At 42.4% G+C, this 19,344-nt stretch overlaps 1 protein-coding gene across 3 annotated transcripts in view; it reads right to left on the bottom strand.

Annotated features, from left to right (window-relative positions):
• The window catches only part of ADAMTS17 (ADAM metallopeptidase with thrombospondin type 1 motif 17), a 170,099-nt gene that overhangs the window by 133,950 nt on the left and 16,805 nt on the right, over window positions 1–19,344 (bottom strand). For all 3 annotated transcript variants that reach the window (XM_083586287.1, XM_083586288.1, XM_083586289.1), the window contains 2 exons: window positions 7,260–7,432; window positions 420–503 (listed from right to left, as the gene is read on the bottom strand). In XM_083586287.1, the coding sequence (XP_083442413.1) occupies window positions 420–503; window positions 7,260–7,432 (257 nt within the window). The remainder of the gene's footprint in view (window positions 1–419; window positions 504–7,259; window positions 7,433–19,344) is intronic.

The raw sequence follows: 19,344 nt of genomic DNA, 5'->3' as shown, positions 1-19,344 counted from the left end.
TGTGCCTATGCCCTGGCAGTACCTGAGCCCTGGCAGATTTCTCTACAATCTCTCCCTACTCGACTAGATTTCTTCAGGCTCTGCTCTAACCCTGCTCTGCCTAAGAGAATATATACATATAATCAAAAAGCAGTCAATCTTAAGGATGATAGGAAGGCAAATCTAGCAATGGGCTTGGGGCAGAAATTAACTGTAGCCCACCAGTGGATCCAGGTCAATTTCAGGTAAACTGAAATTCCTCACTTCAGTGAAAAAAGCCTCACCAAAGATGGCTACAGCACGTGGGTTGTGGAACTCTGCAATTTGTCCCCTGCTGTTTTATTTAACCCATCTATCATTTAATGGTTATCAAAGTCACAATTTCAAACAGTTGTTTTGAGCAAAATAAAAACCACCATAGCAGGTTGTCACCAACTTACAGGACGGCTTTGAAGAAGGACAAGCTTAGTCACTCGAATATTGACTTTAACTCCAAGGCTCTGGTGTTGAAACATGTTGTACACCTGAACAAAGGCAGTAACAGACAACAAGCTCAGAATATCATTCCACGGAAAGAAGTTAATTCAGACAAAAATGTTTCCCTGCGATTTATTCAGCAAATAATCTAATGACCATGAGCTAACATACTAAACTACTTGCCACAAGTACAAAGAATTTAATTTTATTAACAGTACTTAAATAACTTGCATACTATTTTTCAAGCAAATAGCTTCATGCACATATCTCAGTAGTTTTTACAACGGCCTTACAGAAACACAGGAAGCTGCAGGTCGGACCATTGATCCACCTAGCTCTGTACTGTCCACACTGCTGACAGTAGCACTCTAGGATTTCATGCAGCCCTCCAGCCCTACCTGGAGATGACGGGGATTGAACCTGGGACCTTATGCATGGAAAGCGGATGCTCTACTGCTGAGCTATGGGCCTTCCACAACCTAACTTCTGCCTGACATGAATCAATCTGCTTACTTTACTTCACCTCTCTTTCTCTTTGTCTTTAAAATAAAATGAAAATGGCAGCTGTAGCCCTGGGGCAATGCACTTTAGGGGAGACTGTAACCCAGGTTTGGCTCACAACTCACTAGTAACTAGCAACTAATTCAAAGATCTAAAACACCAGACTACGGACGCTGTTTAAGATTTTTAACGAAGGATTAAATAATAAATAAACAAGCAGTGGGGTCCAGTCTTTTCGGCAACCGTGCCACAAACAGGGATGGAATTTGGTAATATGGTGCCCTGAGTGAGGACAAAATTGGACTCCTCCTCCTCCTCACAAAACATATTTTTATTTTCACAATAATTCCTTTTGGTACAGTTGTTTTAGGGACACGGGTGGCGCTGTGGGTTAAACCACAGAGCCTAGGGCTTGCCAATCAGAAGGTTGGCAGTTCGAATCCCCGCAACGGGGTGAGCTCCCATTCCTCGGTCCCTGCTCCTGCCAACCTAGCAGTTCGAAAGCACATCAAAGTGCAAGTAGATAAATAGGTACCGCTCCGGCGGGAAGGTTAACGGCGTTTCCGTGCACTGCTCTGGTTCGCCAGAAGCGGCTTAGTCATGCTGGCCACATGTACGCCGGCTCCCTCGGCCAATAAAGCGAGATGAGCGCCGCAACCCCAGTCGGTCACGACTGGACCTAATGGTCAGTGGTCCCTTTACCTTTACCTTTATGGTTGCTTTATTGTGGATCTTCTCAGTAGGTACCCATATAAATATAGGTGGTGGCAACGGTTATTTTGCGCCCCCTCCCAGCTTGGTGCACTGCGCAGGGGAACCACCTACCCCACCCTAAATCCATCTCTGCCACAAATTAAGTCAAAGAGAATGCGTTACTTTGATGTGAGGTATAATAAATCTGCACCCAACCCAATAGCCTTGGTGGGGGAGTGCTTTTTGTCAGGCAGAAGTATAGCACTAGAGCCTGAATTTGTTGCAGCCTCACAGGCCCACATCCTGTGTTCAGAGTTTCTACAAACTCCTCTGCCTGTGCAATCTGTGATACCTTTTTCAATAGAGTCCATGGTTAAAAATATTGTGCCTTTCCTTGTGAATCCAGGCTAGGATTTGACTCCACGTCTGCCAGCCCTGACATAGTAAACCAAACCAGCTCTCTTATGTACACAAATGCTAAGCACATGTTCCTTAAATTTGACTCATCTGATAACTTGCATATCCACAGGCAGCTCTTTTTAAGAAGAACAATATTTTTTAACAAGCTCTCCAAGGGCTAAAAAGAAAATTAATATGTGGGTTTAAAACCAAACAAAACACGAGGCATTGAAAAGGCAGCTGAAGGAAAAAAAGATAGATGGTTCTGAGGGAAATGGATGGTTGGGCACTATAATCAAAGGGAACACTGAGGTCAAAGTATAATTTTAGAGTCACTGAGATAAGCTGAAAGACTGTGGTTTATGCAGGTCAAAAATACTGAGAACAGTGCTGTCAGAAAGCAAAACGAAATAATGGTGCATTTTGGACTTCAGGAAATAGAATGGAAAAGCAATTTCCTTGAGTTATTCATGTGCAATATAAGAGAACAGAAATATGAGTGAGTACAGAATGGCACAATCTTAAGTTAGGAAGCTCAAAAACACCGCAGGAAACTAGTTTATATGGTTATCTCCAGACTGTACATTCCAGCTAGACAGTTCATCTCTTTTACAGATACGTAATTAAGCCCAGAACTGTATTTCCCATTCCTTGATTGCACAGATACCTCATGTTAGAATATATCAATCATTAAAAAATTGGAGGAACAAGAAATATTTGCAAATCTTAAGCATCTTCTGTACATTTCGAATTATGCTCTTCTCCACCAACAAAGGGAGCTAAATTCAAAGCACAAATTTGTGCTGCATAAATCCTAGAGTATGCGTTGTGATGAGACGTCTGTCTTTTCTGTAACTTGATTGCTTGCTATCAGGCAATGCCGACACTCGCAGAGCAATCTAGAAAGGGATGCCCGGTGGATCTAGAAGATTTCGGTAAGCATAGATGCCTAGCACTTCGTTTTGTGCTGCAAAGTACACTTCTGGCTTCTGAACCACTGTAAGGATATTAGAACAGCCCCTGAGAATACAGAAGATGGACTGTCTCTGAGCTACCTAATAGCTGAAGGCATTCCTTTAACAGGTATTGATGCCTACAAGATGCTTGAAGAAATAAGCACTGACTGCTTCTGATAGGCAGTGGTGGCTGGCAATTTCCTGCCTCATGAGCCAGGAGAGTTCCAGCTGCTTGGCTGCACTCCCTTGCCTTAGAGGTCCTCACTGGGCTTGGTGCCTGGCGACACCAGGAAAGACAAATGATAAGGGCAGGAAATGATGCCTGAATACATAGGGCACCATGTGGACATAATGATATTTCTGTTCTTTAAGTTGAAGACTGCTATGATATTGGGTCCAATGTAGCACTATGTTACAGTCACATAGCAGTATATGCCATGAATCCCTCGGTCCCATCAAGATCAGACATGCCATGACAGTCCCAAACAGAAGAGGAGGAGGATGGAGATAGAGCTGATAGAGGGCAGGATAACAGGCATCTGGAGATGAAGGATGGGAACCTGCCCCTTGTAACTCCAGGTGTCACAGATGGAGAAGCAGAGCTACTGGTTCTTCCCACTGCCCCACTCCTGAGGTGTGCAGAGATTCATTAGGGAGCAGGGAGATGCTGAACAAGAGGAGCTGGAGGCAGAGGGACAGGACACAGCGTTGTCACCATGAACAAAGTGTCACTGTTGTAGGTGGGATCAGCTGCACCTGCCTAGGAGGAGTTCGCAGGTGTGTATGTAGCAGACTCACCCTTTACAAGCTTGGAGGAAGAGGTGTGTCACTCATTGTGGATCACTCGTCTTCCTCATGTACCCTCACCACTCCTGGACCTGCGCTTCATACTGTGCCTGAACAAAGATCTGTTTCTTACTCTGAAGTAAGTGCCACTGCTGTTGCATTCTGGGATGGGAGCCTGACAATATACTTGTTCTGCTGGCAGAAGGTTGTTGAGCAACCAAGAGAAAAACCCTGCTCTTCCCAAAATAGTGACAAATAATGCTAGCTTTGTGAGCCTGCAACTCAACTAGTAATTAGTATATCCAACTATATCAAATTTTGGTCATCTTCAGATGTACCTAATGGAAGAACAGATCTACAATTTAAGAGGGACTTTCTAAGACCTTTGTGGTAAGAGGATGCCCAGATATTGAAATCTATGGAACAGCGATGTTAAAAATAATCTGCTGTTTGGTTAACCTAAATAATTACTTTTCAAATATATACTTACTTCTTGGTTTCGAAATGAACTTGCCTCTATTTCAAGAAAGACCACAGGCTGACTTAAGAAATTGTAAATGTATATTCTTAGTGTGGCTGCAGCTGTTGCTAAACCATGTGATTAATTTAAGAGCCTCCTGAAGCTGCAAGCAGTAACATGAAATTAGTGATCCCTTGAACATTATTAAAAAGGAAAGTTTATATGTTAGATTTTTTGAATAAAGTTGGGCTTCCCTTTGTAGTTTCCTTTTGGATTTTAAATCACCCTGTTAAGCCTGGTCTTTCCACTTGCAGATGCATCTTAGAGGCAGAGTTGTATGCGGAAATAATTGTTCTTTTCTTCAAAATACACTTATCTCTATTTTGGGAGTAATGCTTTTATTCCTTGAGGCACCATTTGGCGTTCTGATGTGAGAGGAAGCTTGATGTGAGAGGAAGAAGGATTTTTAACATCACATTATCCATCCCCTTTTCCTGGATGGCTGAAACAATATGATGTGGGTAATAACTATTATTTTTATGTATCCTGCATCCTCAATGTATATGATGTGTTACAAAGACCAAAAAGCCTCGAGACAGACAGGTTGTGCATTTACAGAAGTGACCAGAGGAGGAATGACCACTGGGAGCAGAACAGAGAGAAGAAATACAATGGTGCATCTGCAGCAACACAACCGGATACCTTCATCTACCCCAGCTGCAAAAAGCATGTCTCTCCAGTCTCAGCAAGCCTTCCAACAGTTTGACTTCACCCCTAAAGGTGCACTCCTCCATTGTCTCCTGAGACAGACAGATGCCAACCAGCCTTCAAATGCAGGGCCGTCTTTACCTGGGGGTGCAAGGGGTGCTAGGCACCCAGGCGCTGAATTCTGGGGGGTGCCAAATGTATACCTAACTGTATACTGGTCCCTCTCTATCGGCAGCAGTGAAAAGCAATGGAGCAAAAGTCCCTGCTCACCTCCTCCATCACTCTGTTACTCCGTAGCATCAAATATTCCTGAAGAGTCAGGAAACAAAAGCAGTTTTTTCTGTTGCATTGTTGTTATAGGTGAGCTATTTCCTCTCCCAAAAAAGCTCAATAAAAGTTAATTTGGGGATAGCTAAACTAAATTTGGGGGCGCTGGGCGGATCTTTGTACCCAAGTGGCGCTTATGCTAAAGATGGCCCTGTTCAAATGTCTCAAGCCAGCCTTCTTCAACCTGGTGCCTCCCAGGGTTTGGGATTACAAATCCAATCAACCCCAAGCAACGTAGTCAATGCTGAAGGTTGGTAGTGATAATATACCCAAATATCTGGACTATAGCAAAAAGCTGAACAAAACACTTCCTGTACACAGACAACTAGCAAATCAGGGAGCCAGCTGTTAGAACTTGCTCTCTACAGCAAGGAATTTTCAGAGTTATGAGATTCTCCACCTGTGGTCCCAGGTGGAATGTACTACATAATTCTGCCAGACCATATGCCTTTGAACTCCTAGTTCTTTCACAGAAAGCACTCATCACCACCAAAACCTGACCCTCAGGTCTAGACCAAGCACCTAGAGTTCTCCATAATGGTTTCCCTGGGACATTTAATTTTTTTAAACAATATATTCATAAGTCAATGTTGTCTTAAGGCACAGTTCAAAGCTTTTAAAAGACATTTAAAGCAGAGATTTGGCCTTAGGAGCCCATCATCCGATCTGTGTCTTTTGAAATAATTTTTATTTTTGTTTTCTTTTGAGTTGCATCCATTTCCACCCCTAAATTCATATCCTCATTCAGCAGCTGCAAAAATAAAACCATATTTTGTAATGCTGGCTTTCCTTCCCAACAAACAGATATTAAATTGCTTTAAGCAGATCCTAGCTTTTTTATATATATAAAAAACTATAAATATAATGTGTGTGCTAATATGCCATTTTAAGTCTTACTTTGTGGTTTGACTGTAAATGTAATGCCTTACAGCAAGGAGCCAAATTAATAAATCCCCCCCCTCCCCAACAGCAATGCTCTATTTGCTTAAATCCTGGCATACATGCCAAAATTAACATTCTGGTTTCTTTTAGAAGCAGCTGTTCATCCTGCCATGTTGGAGTAGAGAAGAAACTAAACTCTGCAAGGCCAAAACCTGAACATTTATCAACGTTCATAGGAAGACACTAATGACTCCTTGCACCCTTAAGCCTTAATGGAAGTTCATCATTGCCCTCATTGACCATTTGTAATGCAAAACTAGGTTCTACCTTTGTAATTTAACACTAACATTAGGGTGGGTAGTTAGTAGAGGCAAGGGAGGCAATTATTATTTTTTTGCACTGTCAGAAGTACTAAGCAGATCCTACCTAGCATAGGAGGAGGAGCCATTCATTTATATGGGCAAAAATAAAGGGGTGCAAAGGGGGACACATCTGGGATTGCAGATAAACTTATCCCATACTCTGGGCACCCTCAGTTTCCTGGGGAAGGAGAGCATTTTGACTTTTAAAAATGTGATCCTAGTTAATAAATGAAGTTATTAATCTCCAATAACTTCAGCAGGTCTATTCTGAGTAGAACTAGAATTGGATGCAGCCTAATGAATTTCTCTTCTTTGGTGCTCTTAACAAGAATCAATTTTCACTAATATATGCATTCTTAGGCACACTTTCCCCTAACACACACATTTTTGTTCACAGCATTTGGAGGAGTACTAATTATCATATAAAAAGCACAAAAATGAATTGGTTAGAGTCGACATCCTAAATGTTGAAGTTGTTAACTTAAGGAAGTACCGTACTCTGTGTTGCAAGAACCCTTTCTCTCCATCAATATTACTTGATTCATTGCTGTGAAAAGAGAGCTCACATACAATTACTGCACTATGGTTGTCTAAGATGCAACTATGCCTGTCTAAGATGTTTCATATAAAAATGAATAAAGAGTTCAAACTCAAATACAAAAACTAAGCATCAAAACATAGGGCTAGTTTTGAATGCAGACACATCTCAAGGAAACCAAGTGAACCTACCATGTTCATCACAGTAAGAATGAATCTTTGAGCAGCATCTGCCCCATGGTACTGGACCATATCAGCATCCGCCACCACGAGTGTTTCCACTGTGTATTCATTTGTGAGCCGAATAGCATTCCTCCGCTCTCTCCAGTCATTGGTAAGCTTTGCCTTTTTTTGCCTCTTCTTTTCTAGAAAGCAAACAACATGTTCAAACATCTTTTCTAGCACTATTAAATATTCTCCTTTGATGCTTTAACTTTGAAGCAACAAGTTTCCACTACTGCAATAGTTGCATTGGATTCCTCTGTTGTACCACATTCAAAGTAATCTGTCCACTAGGAACTGGAGCCCTCACACTAGCAGAGAGAGAATGTAGCCTATTGAAAATGATAGACATGACTTACCTAGGCCCATTAATTTCAGTGTGTCTGCTCTAAACATAATTTAGTTCACTACAACCCATGGACTTGGCTGAGAACCAGTGACACCTGACATGGCTTCCAACCATATATACCAAGTCATCATGGTTTCTCAAGCTAGTGATTGGGTGAAGTATCTCCATTGGCTCCCACAACTCTTCTGCTGAGTCCATATTCAGTGGTACATTCTCTTTTAAATTCCCCAGTGTAGTTTTGCTATAGGGAACAGTCCTGCTCTATTCTGTCTTGGTCAGACCACACCTGGAGTACTGTGTCCTGTTCTAGGCACCAAAATTTAAGTAGGATATTGACAAGCTGAACCCTGTGCAGAGGAGGGCGACCAATATGATCAAGGGTCTGGAAACCCAGCCTTATGAGGAACAGTTGAAGGAACTGGGTATACTTAGACTGGTAAAGAGGAGACTGAGGGGAGATGTGATAGCCATCTTCAAACATCTAAAGTGCTGTCACATGGAGGATGGAGCAAGCTTGTTTTTCCTGCTCCAGAGGCTGGGACCTGAACCAAAGAATTCAAGGGACAAGAAAGGAGATTCCAACTAAACATCAGGAATAACTTTCTGACAGAAAGAGTTGTTTGACAGTGAAACAGACTTCCATGGACTCTCCTTGCTTGGAAATTTTTAAACAGAGGTTGGGTGACCATTTTACGTGTATGATCTAGTTGAGATTCCTGCACTGCAGGGAATTGGACTAGATGACCTTAAACTCTACAATTCTATGATTCTGCCTTCCTAACCAGACTAGTAAACTATTCATTGCCTCAAAACAGGCTGCCCATTTCCCTTGAGCAAGGATCTTTTAAATAATACAAGGTCATGGCCTCTGCTGCCACTGTGGGCCCCTCAAGGCACACCTGAAACCAATACCCTTCTGCTCATTCATACTTCCATTCTGTCTCGTCAGTGCCTGCATTTGTTCACATCCAGTCCATCCTCTGTCAAACTGTCTGGCAACCGTTCTGCTATATTGCTTTTCTGCCTGAGGCACCAACTATCATCACTCAATATAGTTTTCTCCCCCCACTTCTAAACTGAAGCAACAGACAATAAATTGAACCCCACCACACACCCTCCTCCTGAAAAAGAGAAACACACAGAAGCAAAGAGAAAAAATGCATGTTGTGGAAATACCCTATTGTGATAAAGATCTACCATATATTCACTTTTTTTTTAGATGGTAATGAATAACAACAATTTACACACCAGTGGCTTAATCCCACTAGGCTTGCCTGGGCAAATCCTCATCCTTCTGTGTGTGTGTGTTCAAAAAACAGGATATAGATTATTAAGACAGATATACAGCCCACCGTATTCACAGAGGTTTAGGGTAGGTAGCAGCAAATTTCCACAAAGTTGGAGGGTTTCTACTGGCAAAGGGTTAGCAATTTAATTCCATTATAACACCAGCAAGACCACCTCCACTCAAATCAGACTTGGTTTGTCCAGGTTCAAGGGAGAGATACCGTCTCCAGTTATCCAGAATAAATCTCTTAGTAGCTCAGACTAGCGATAAACATGGGTTGTTACCAAGCACTGTGTGCCAATGAGGGAAGGTTGCAGTGTCTGGGACTTTTTAATTTAGAGAAAAGACAAGTGAGATGGTACGTGATAGAAGTTTATAAAATAATGCATGGCATGAAAAGAGTGGGCACAGAAAGGTCTTTCTCAACTGGGATTAAATAGAAAGAAATGCATGGACATTGCAAAAGAAAGACAAAAAGTTGCATGCATGAAAAACACTGATTCCACAATAAACCTCATTACATGGTTTGTGGGCTGTGTTTGTGTAGGTGACAAGTTGTGCATGCCTGACCCAGGAGGATGAGTTTATTCCATCCTAATTGTTCAGTCTCCCAAAAATAGTAATAATAAAAAATCCTTTTCCTTTTACCACCCCTGGTTCTCATAGCTAGTACGATAGACTGGCAAAAATCCTAATGATTTACACAGGAATCTAAGTAAATGTATACAGGACTCAGAAGTTGAATGAGGCTGAACAAAGCTTTTACACTTCAGGAGATGGGTATTTATGCTTTTCAGTTCTTACCCAGCAATAAATTTTGCCAGTTTTAAGAAGCAGAGGATAAGCGCTATTGAGGAAAAGCAGCTTGTTAAGATCTGCTAAACATTATAGGATTTGCCAGAAACTGTTCAAGTGAGTGTTGGGCCTAGTCGCCTGGCAGTGACAGCACACACTTTTGCCTTATCAGATTTGCAAGACGTAATTCTTCTGCAGCCACACGAAATAAGGATTTCTGTTCAATACACAATACCCTTTGCGCCTATCTATCTATCTATCTATCTATCTATCTATCTATCTATCTATCTATCCCTATGAGAATTCAGGATTGCTCAGTCATTCCAATTGTGACCTGCCGTGATTGAATTACAGTGGTACCTCAGGTTAAGTACTTAATTCGTTCCAGAGGGTCCGTTCTTAACCTGAAACTGTTCTTAACCTGAAGCACCACTTTAGCTAAGGGGGCCTCCTGCTGCCGCCCCACTGCCGGAGCACGATTTCTGTTCTCATCCTGAAGCAAAGTTCTTAACCTGAAGCACTATATCTGGATTAGCAGAGTCTATAACCTGAAGCGTATATAACCTGAGGTACCACTGTACAAGAAAAGTAGATCTGCCCTTAATGAAACCCCTTAAGCCCCATGCCTGACTCCTCCTAATTTAACCCAGGTCACAGACATGCCCCCCATAACCTTCCCCTAAGAACAGTTGCCCAGGTAGGGGGCAGCCAGGTTGCCCCATCCCCTCTGCAAGTCAAACACTGAACGAGGGTGGATCTGAATAGGCAGCCAAATTAAACAAAAGCCATACACAGCTGGAGACCAGACTGCCCTCTTCTGCCAGGCACAGGGCCTACCAACAGACACAGAGGATGAGATATGGGCCAGGGATGGGGTTTCAATAGAGGTTTGGGGGCCAAATATTGCCCTCGCCCCATGCAGCCTTCCAATAGTCATGAGGGGAGGGGGGCTGCTGTCCCCCCAATCCTCCTCTAATTTGAGGTACTGATGCTCAGGCAAGTTTTAAAGAGTTGCTATGATGCCACTTTAAACAGTCATGGCTCCCCCCACCCAATAATTCTGAAAGGCATATTTTGTAAAAGGTGCTGAAAGTTGGTAGGAGGCCCCCGTTTCCCTCACAGAGTGACAATTCTCTGAGAGGTTTAACGGTCAGTCCGTTTCCCCAGGGAATTCGAGGTATCACTGCCCTTAAATTACAGTTCCAGAAACTTTTTTTTTTTGGGGGGGGGGGGGGAGAAGCCATGACTGTTTAAAGTGGTATCATAGTATAGCTTTAAATGTATGCTTTGAACGTGGCCTATGTTTCCTGCAGTTATTGCTAAATTTGAGGGGTTCAAGAAGCAAATACAGTGGTACCTCAGCTTAAGTACTTAATTCGTTTCGGAGATCCGTTTTTAACCTGAAACTGTTCTTAACCTGAAGCACCACTTTAGCTAATGGGGCCTTCTGCTACTGCCGCGCTGCTGGAGCATGATTTCTGTTCTCATCCTGTAGCAAAGTTCTTAACCTGAAGCACTATTTCTGGGTTAGCGGAGTCTGTAACCTGAAGCGTATGTAACCCGAGGTACCACTGTACAGCTGGAGTTTCTCCCCCTCCTCCATACAATAATTCTGAACAAAAAGTTAGGTTTCTCTTTTTCTTTTTTAAGCCTGCGGAACCAGGATTCCAAACTGATAACCTGGCAGTGCTGCCTCTCATCTCCCTTGGCAGTCACCAAAAATGGCTCGCTACCTTGTTTAGCAGAATATGGGCTCTCCAAGTGGAGGGCTGAAGCTTCACGTTTTCTGTTGAAAGTGCTGCACGTCCAACCTCACTCCAACACTGCCACCCCTCTCTGCCGCTCACATCACCCCCACCGTCAACTCCTGGCTCATAAGCTACAAAGTGTTTCACGGGACCCAGTATGAGGGAAAACTCTAGAGCTGTCCGTTGATGCTGGCTGTCAAAAGATTTTCATTATTGAGGTGGGAGAAGGTTTGCCGGTTGGCAACTAACCTGAGGCAAACTGGAAGAGGAGAGGAACAGCTGCATGCTGGGAGTTGGCAGCCATGACGGCTGGCATTCAGAGTGCCTTTGCATCCAATGCCCACTTGTTCCTCACCAGATGATGCAAGTGTGAGGAGAGTTCTGTGGAATTTTTCAGAACGTTCCTTCAAGCACTCTTCTTTCCCACCAACCTATTCTCCATGGTTAAAGCCCTACACTGTATTTCTTTCCCTTTATTTGAAAGAGAGACAGAGAGGGAGAGAGAGAGTTATTCTGGTCTCATAACCCAGAGTAACTGCTATGAAGTATGGTTGGAGCTGGACACAACAAAAAAGAAAAGAAAACTGTGCCTGACAATGAGCAAGCCTTCAAAAAGAAAACTGTCAAACTAAAAGAGGAAGAATAGCCACATTCACACCATCCATTTAAAGCACTATGATATCATTTTAAACAGTCATGTCTTCTCCCCAAAGAATCCTGGGAGCTGTAGTTTGTTGAGGGTGGCTGAGTGTTGTTAAGACCCCTATTCCCCTCCCAGAATTACAATTCTCATCCTGAACTAAGCCCTAGTACAGAGTTTCCTGGGAAGAGAGGTTGACTGTTAAACCACACTGGGCTGGCTGACAGCCAGCAGAAATGACCCCAAGAATTCACAACTACAATGAGGTTGGGGGAAAGTGATCCCAGATCCTCCATTAAATGGGATAAAGATCAGCACTGTCTTCTACTTAACCGTGTTTTTGGGGGACTTGGGCAGACCTTAGATGTTCCCACAGAGTGATGGAAAGGGCCACAAACAAGAGTATTTGGAATTCTTTTAGTGGGGCTGAAAGGATCCTGCAGGCCTATGTTGGACTGGACTGGCCTCTAGTCATTACAAGACTGAAGCAGGAAGCTCTCTGAAAACCCTCCAGCAGCACTGAAGAAGGCTGAAGGCACAACAGCACATCTCCCCTTTCTCCTCTGGTATCATCTGATTTATGAACCTTGGAATGGTATTCCCTCTGTGAAGCCAATGAAACCCCAAGCTAAAATAAACAAATAGCCAAACGGGCGTTAAAAACCATGCAACTCAGATGTTTAAGTGTGGGCATGAAAGTTATAAAACCCAAGCAGACCAAGTGGCAGAGAAATGTAGATAACAAGCATCAAAATCTGAAGTTTTTTAATGTTTGATGTTTTACCGTGTTTTTAATATTCTGTTGGGAGCCGCCCAGAGTGGCTGGGGAAACCCAGCCAGATGGGGGGGGGATATAAATAATAAATTTATTATTAATATAAATTATTATTGTAATTGCTGAAGGCTCTTTCAAATGGTGATGTTGCAGAGCTGGGTAAAATGCCAGGGACTGACACTTGGAGCATTCTGCATGCATAGCATATAATCTACCCACTGAGCTGAGGGTCCTTCCTTATGCAGAGCAGGAGTAGCAAACTTTCATTCATTCATTCATTCATTCATTCATTCTATAATCACATTCCTCCAAAGAGCTCAAATTGGCCCCCTCCTCTCCATATGATCCTCAACAACCCCTCTCTGAGGTCGATTAGGCTGAGCATTTGTGGCTGGCCCAAAGTCACCCCACTGAACTGGGTGGCCAAGTGGGGATTTGCACCGTTTTCCCAGGTTTATTTAGTATTTATTTAACCAATTGTGTGATCTAATCAGCCTTAGCATCCTGAAATAAGCCCTAGTACAGATTAAACTGGGTACATTTCATTTTTTATATAGAAAAATGCAACAGTGATGATAGCAACATAAGAAAAACCTCTTGGATCAGGCCAGTGTCCCACCTGGTACAGCATCCTGTTCTCACAGTGGCCCACAAGCAGGACCTGAGTGCAACAGCACTCCTGCAGCCTCCAGCATCTGGTATTCAGAAGCACATTGCCATGAGTTTGTCTAAACCATGGGTAGGCAAACTAAGGGCCGGGGGCCGGATCTGGCCCAATCACCTTCTAAATCTGGCCTGTGGACAGTCCGGAATCAACGTGTTTTTACAGGAGTAGAATGTGTCCTTTTATTTAAAATGCATCTCTGGGTTATTTGTGGGGCATAGGAATTCGTTCTCCCCCGCAAAAAAATATAGCCCAGTCCCCCACAAGGTCTGAGGGACAGTGGACCGGCCCCCTGCTGAAAAAGTTTGCTGACCCCTGGCTCTAAACCTCTTTTAAAGCCATCCAAGTTGGTAGCTATCATTGCCTTCTGTGGGATTGAATTCCATAGATTAACTATGCACTGTGTGAAGACATACTTTCTTTTGCCTGTCCTGAATCTTTCAATATTCACCTCCCTGATTATAGTGATATGCAAAGAGCTTGTGGCTCCCTCCTTGTCTTTCCACCGGCAGATGACAACTTTCTTATTCTGTCAGGTTTTGGGGAAGTGACTGTTTTGAAGGAAAGGGCTGTTGCTGTGATGTTTCACTGTAATTATTTATATGTTTTAAGTCAGGGGTCAGCAACCTTTTTCAGCTGTGGGCTAGTCCACCATCCCTCAGACCATGTGGTGGGCCGGACTATATTTTGGGGGAAAATATGAACGAATTCCTATGCCCCACAAATAACCCAGAGATGCATTTTAAATAAAAGCACACATTCTACTCATGTAAAAACATACCGATTCCCGGACCATCCGCGGGCCGTATTGAGAAGGCAATTGGGCCGCATCCAGCCCTTGGGCCTTAGGTTGCCTACGCCTGTTTTAAATGATATTGTGTGTTTGTAATTAATAGATTAGATAGATAGATAGATAGATAGATGATAGATGATAGATAGATAGATAGATAGATAGATAGATGATAGATAGATAGATAGATGATAGATAGATAGATAGATAGATGATAGATAGATAGATGATAGATGATAGATGATAGATGATAGATGATAGATAGATAGATAGATAGATAGATAGATAGATAGATATGATTAAATTGCCGTTGTCCCCTTTGCTTTTAGCTTTTTCTATTTTATCTGTAAGCTGCCTTGAGTCCCTGTCAGGGAATTATTAAACACATATACTACTGCTGCCACTACTAATACTACTAATAAATAGCTGGCATCTCTGCTACCTCCCACTCTCCATCCCACCAGCAACAGACAGTCCAGAAGGGATCCCAGCTGCAATTCTTGGGGAGGGACAGACTCCCCTGTGCTGTCCCCAACTGCATTATTAACAAGTAGTCTCCACTGTAATCCCTAGTAATGTAAGCAAATACCTTGGACTACCCAGGCAGCAGATTTGCTGAGTAAGGAGATGTCAATTTACACAGCCAAGCTATACGATTAAGCTCCCTGACCCTGCAAGTTCAGCATTCTTCCCTTATGAAGTGGAGAGAGAGAGAGGATGGCTCCACTGGGGATAATTCAATACCAGCTCTCAGGTTGCTTAAGAACCCCAAGTAATCAGAACGACTAAGGTAGAGGATGAGCAACCAGCAACCTGAGCTGCCAAGTTCTGCCCTCATCCCTCTTGCCAACTTATTGATGTGTGGGTGTGGGTGGGTGTATAGGAAGAGATGGTTATAGCCATGGAACTTGCCAGGATTCCATTGTGGGAAACTGAGGAGGTGGGGCCTTAGCTCACCACCCTCTTAACTTCTCAAAGTGTCCCTGAGAGTGTCCCCAGAGTGTTGACCAAGTAACTAAAGGAAGCATTTTTTTCTCTTTCTTTTTAAAAATTGTATCTGTGCAATTGCACAACCTTCTGAGTTGTTGCTTTTATAATAATTTTTATTAATTTTACATTTTTTCAAAACTTAATACCATTTTCATAAAACAATACAATAAACTTTTGGCTATATGTGCCTAAGACTTCCCTCCTCCACTTGGTTTAAAATACAGAACCTAAATTGCTGTCTGGGGCTGGGTTTGTGGAACACTTCCTGCCAGTTTTAAAACGACTGTGCTGGTGCCACCTGATTTGTTTCCAAGCAACATTCAACATGCTAATCTTAACATTCAAAGCTCTAAGCTATTTGACTACCTCCTTCCACATGAACCTGCCTAAGTATTAAGGTCTTCTTTTAAAGCTCTTCTCTAGATAACCCTACCTTCAAATACGAGGCAGATGATGCCAAGAATATGTCTTTCTCTGGCATGGCTCCCTGGATCTCTAATATTCTCCCCAAGAAAGCTCACCTGGTGCCAAGATGTCTTTTTCAGTTCCAGGTTTTGCCAACTATTTTATATCTGGGAGCTATTATTTTTAATCTTGGTTACTGTATTTTAAAATGATGCTTTATATTTTTATTTAATAGTGTTTATTGTGTTTTTATATCTTCCACGCGAACATGAGGTTGTGTTCTCTGCCCACTTGGATGCTATACTCTCATAATAATTTATTTGGAGCCCAGGTACTGTACAGTCATACCTTGGGATGAATACGCTTCAGGTTAAGCATTTTCGGGTTGCGCTCCGCAAGTATCGGAACGCGCATGCGCGGAAGCGGCAAAATGCGACCCGCGCATGGATCCTGTTCTCATCCAGAGGTACCACTGTATTCGTAACAGAGATGGCTAAACTGGTTCCCTGGGGGTGGAGAGACGGGCTGTGAAGCATTTTTATCTGGCCCTCATCTGCCCTACCAAAATGTAACCAATGTCACACTCAAATTTAAGGCACATGCCCCTGCTCCAGTTTGTTAAGAGTGCTGGGAATTGTAGCTCTGTTAAGGGTGGGGCAGAGATTGCCTACAGTTTCACTTTCTAAAGTTTTCCACAGTTGGATGAGAAAGAAATATCTCACATACTATGGGATAGACCCTAATGTTATAAGGGAAGAGGTGTAGCTCAGTGGCTGAGCATCTATTTTGTACACAAAATGTCCCAGCTTCCATTCTTGGCATCTCCAAATAGGGCTAAGAGAGACCTTGGTGAGTCACTGTCAGCCACTGAAACTAGATGGACCATTTGTCTGACTTGGTAGAAGGCTACTTCTATGTTCCTGTCTCATAAGAACATAAGAATAGCCACCTGGATGAGGCCAATGCCCATTTAGTTCAGAATCCTGTTGTCACAATGGCCAACCAGATGTTACTTTGACATCTCTAGACAGTAAGCAGCCTATAACTGGAAATAAACAAATAAGAGAAGTCTGAAAAGCAGGACCTAAGCAGATCAGCACTTTCCTTACTTGTGATTCCAAGCAACAGGCATATGGAGGCATGCTGCCTCTGTTGGTGGAGACAGACCACAGACGTCATGGCTGAAGGCTCATCCACTGAACTCCACACTGAATAGATATTTGAACAGAAACAGCAACCTCCACACCACCCTGGCTCTAACTGGCCTCCACATGAGTTGTGTTACACTTGCAGCCCTGGACCACTAAAGTTGTTCACCTATAAATTATGCTATTTAGTGTTGTCGCTTAATAAGAAGCCAAAGGTATTGGGGAATGGGGAGTTGTTTAAAAACGGCGTGCCTTTTTATTAGATTCTTAAATGATTTAGCATGGTGTAAGGGAATTTCACATGGGCATCCAAGATGGTTGAAAGCTCCACAGCCTATAAACTGAATTCGTGATACATCGAGCACAAGCTGTCATCAAAAAATGCACTCGTTAATATTTCAACAGATACTTCCTAATATGGGATAATAGAGGTTTCATTACATTGCATTCTATTTTTAGTATGTGCAGCCTTTGGCCATAACAATGGGTTTTTCAAGCCAAGTTAAACCTACAGGAAAAAAAATAACATGGTGGAGAGAGAATCATTAAAAATACACGGGGTGGAGAGGACTTAATGCTGGAATAACATGTGGTCATTTGGGGCAATGGCCCACAGCTGATACCTGAATATGTATACCTGGACCCTCCCTGGAGCAGGGAGATGAAATACTAAAACTTACCTGGAAATTTCAAATTTTTGTTTTTTAATTTCAAACTTTCTGGCACTATGTTGGAAATGCAGTTATAGGCTTACAAATTTAGAGGTAAAAGTCCTTTGGGCAATCTTACATTCATTGCTGGATCATTTGTGTCTACAGGTTGGATTACCGCAATGCACTCTACGTGGGGCTGCCCTTGAAGATGACTTGGAAACTTCCATTGGTTCAAATTGCGATGACCAGCTTACTACCTGGGATTCTGTTTAGATCTCACATAACCTGTTTTGAACTGGTTGCCAGTTCATTTCCAGGCCCAGTTCAAAGTGCTCACATTAATGTTTAAAGCCCTAAATGACTTAGGCATTCCATACCTGAAAAACCGCCTAGTTCCCTACAGACTGGGAAGGCAAAACACAAAGAGCCCAGCAACAGCTGGAGTCGGAGTCAATGACATGCAAAGCCAGCTGATTCTAGTTTTTCCTCAATGAGTTCTAGATTAGCAACACTGAGACGAAGGAGGAGGGAGCTGAAAGGCAGTGGCACCTCCTGCGTTGGATATAAGTAAGAAGGCAATAGGTGGGGCTGGCTGGGGGCTGGTTAATGGCAGGCTGAGGTTAGTGGAGCAGGGCCTTGTTGTTGTCCATGAAGAACATGATCAATCTAGAACATATCAAACACACATACACTGTGCACTACAGGAGAAGAGCTGTAATGAAAAATTATTTCACTGCTACCAATCTTCTCGCAGATATTACAGGTTCTCAAATAATTACAAGGTTTCCAAGGAAAAAAAGATCCTAGCTCAGACACATGCATTGTTTGCATTTATATTTGCTTATGCAGACAGAAGTGTGTTAAAAATAAAGTTAGCCCACTTCTTAAAAATAGTTTACTCTGTTGTAATAAATTCCTACCTCTCCTTGGAGTATGACTCGAGGCTTTAAATGAAGAATGTGTTTCAGCTGAGCCAAATTTTAGGCAGTTGCACATTTAAGAGTAATTTATGAGCTTGGTGTCATGAGCATTAAATTATCACTTTTCCTCAGAAGATGATCTGCCTTGTTTCACACTCTTGAGCCGCATTTTATAAGAAGTCCTTTCTAGGTAATGGGACTTTAAATCACCATCTGAGACCTTTGGAACAGACCTTAAGAAAGGCACGTCAGATTTCCTAGAGAAAACACCACATTTATAGCTAATCTAAGAAGGCATGCCTTTCTTTTAGTGTCTGATATCTACACTTACTTAAACAAGAATGTCATCCTTGGCCCCAGTAAATACCTGAGATATTCTTTTCTCCCATAAATGTAACATAACTTGTATAACTGTTTCAGAAGCCACAAATTAGAGTCTTTTTTAACATAAATCAATCAGTTTATGCCAGAGCTATTTTTAACATTTAGTAGTCCCCAACCAGATTTTTCTGCAAAGTGATAGAATCCATTTGCAAGATTGCCACTTTTTGGTCACTTCCGTTATCCACAAAAGAATTGCAAGCAAATGACTGTTCCTTTCCAGCAATATAAATGCACAAGGAACTATGGTTTGTACATCAAATTCTCAACTCCATAAACTGCAATTCTGCCAGAGCTGAAGAAATAAGACTCAAGCTGTTTATGCCTAGTTATGAAGAAGATATTTGAAATGCATTGGGTTCAATATACATATTTATTTGCAAAGCTTCCTCCCCCTTTTTTATCTCCTGTATTTTATGTCTTCCCATCTAGTAATACATTTCAAAATATAACATCACAATGCACACACCACTCCTTTAGTCACACATGCTTATCTTGTAAACATTGTC

This window comes from Podarcis filfolensis (assembly GCF_964270895.1).
Source record: "Podarcis filfolensis genome assembly, chromosome: 14".
Classification (NCBI taxonomy): Eukaryota; Metazoa; Chordata; class Lepidosauria; order Squamata; family Lacertidae; genus Podarcis; species Podarcis filfolensis.
The sequence above is the reverse complement of the archived record's forward strand: the minus strand, read 5'-3'. Positions and strand labels throughout refer to the sequence as shown.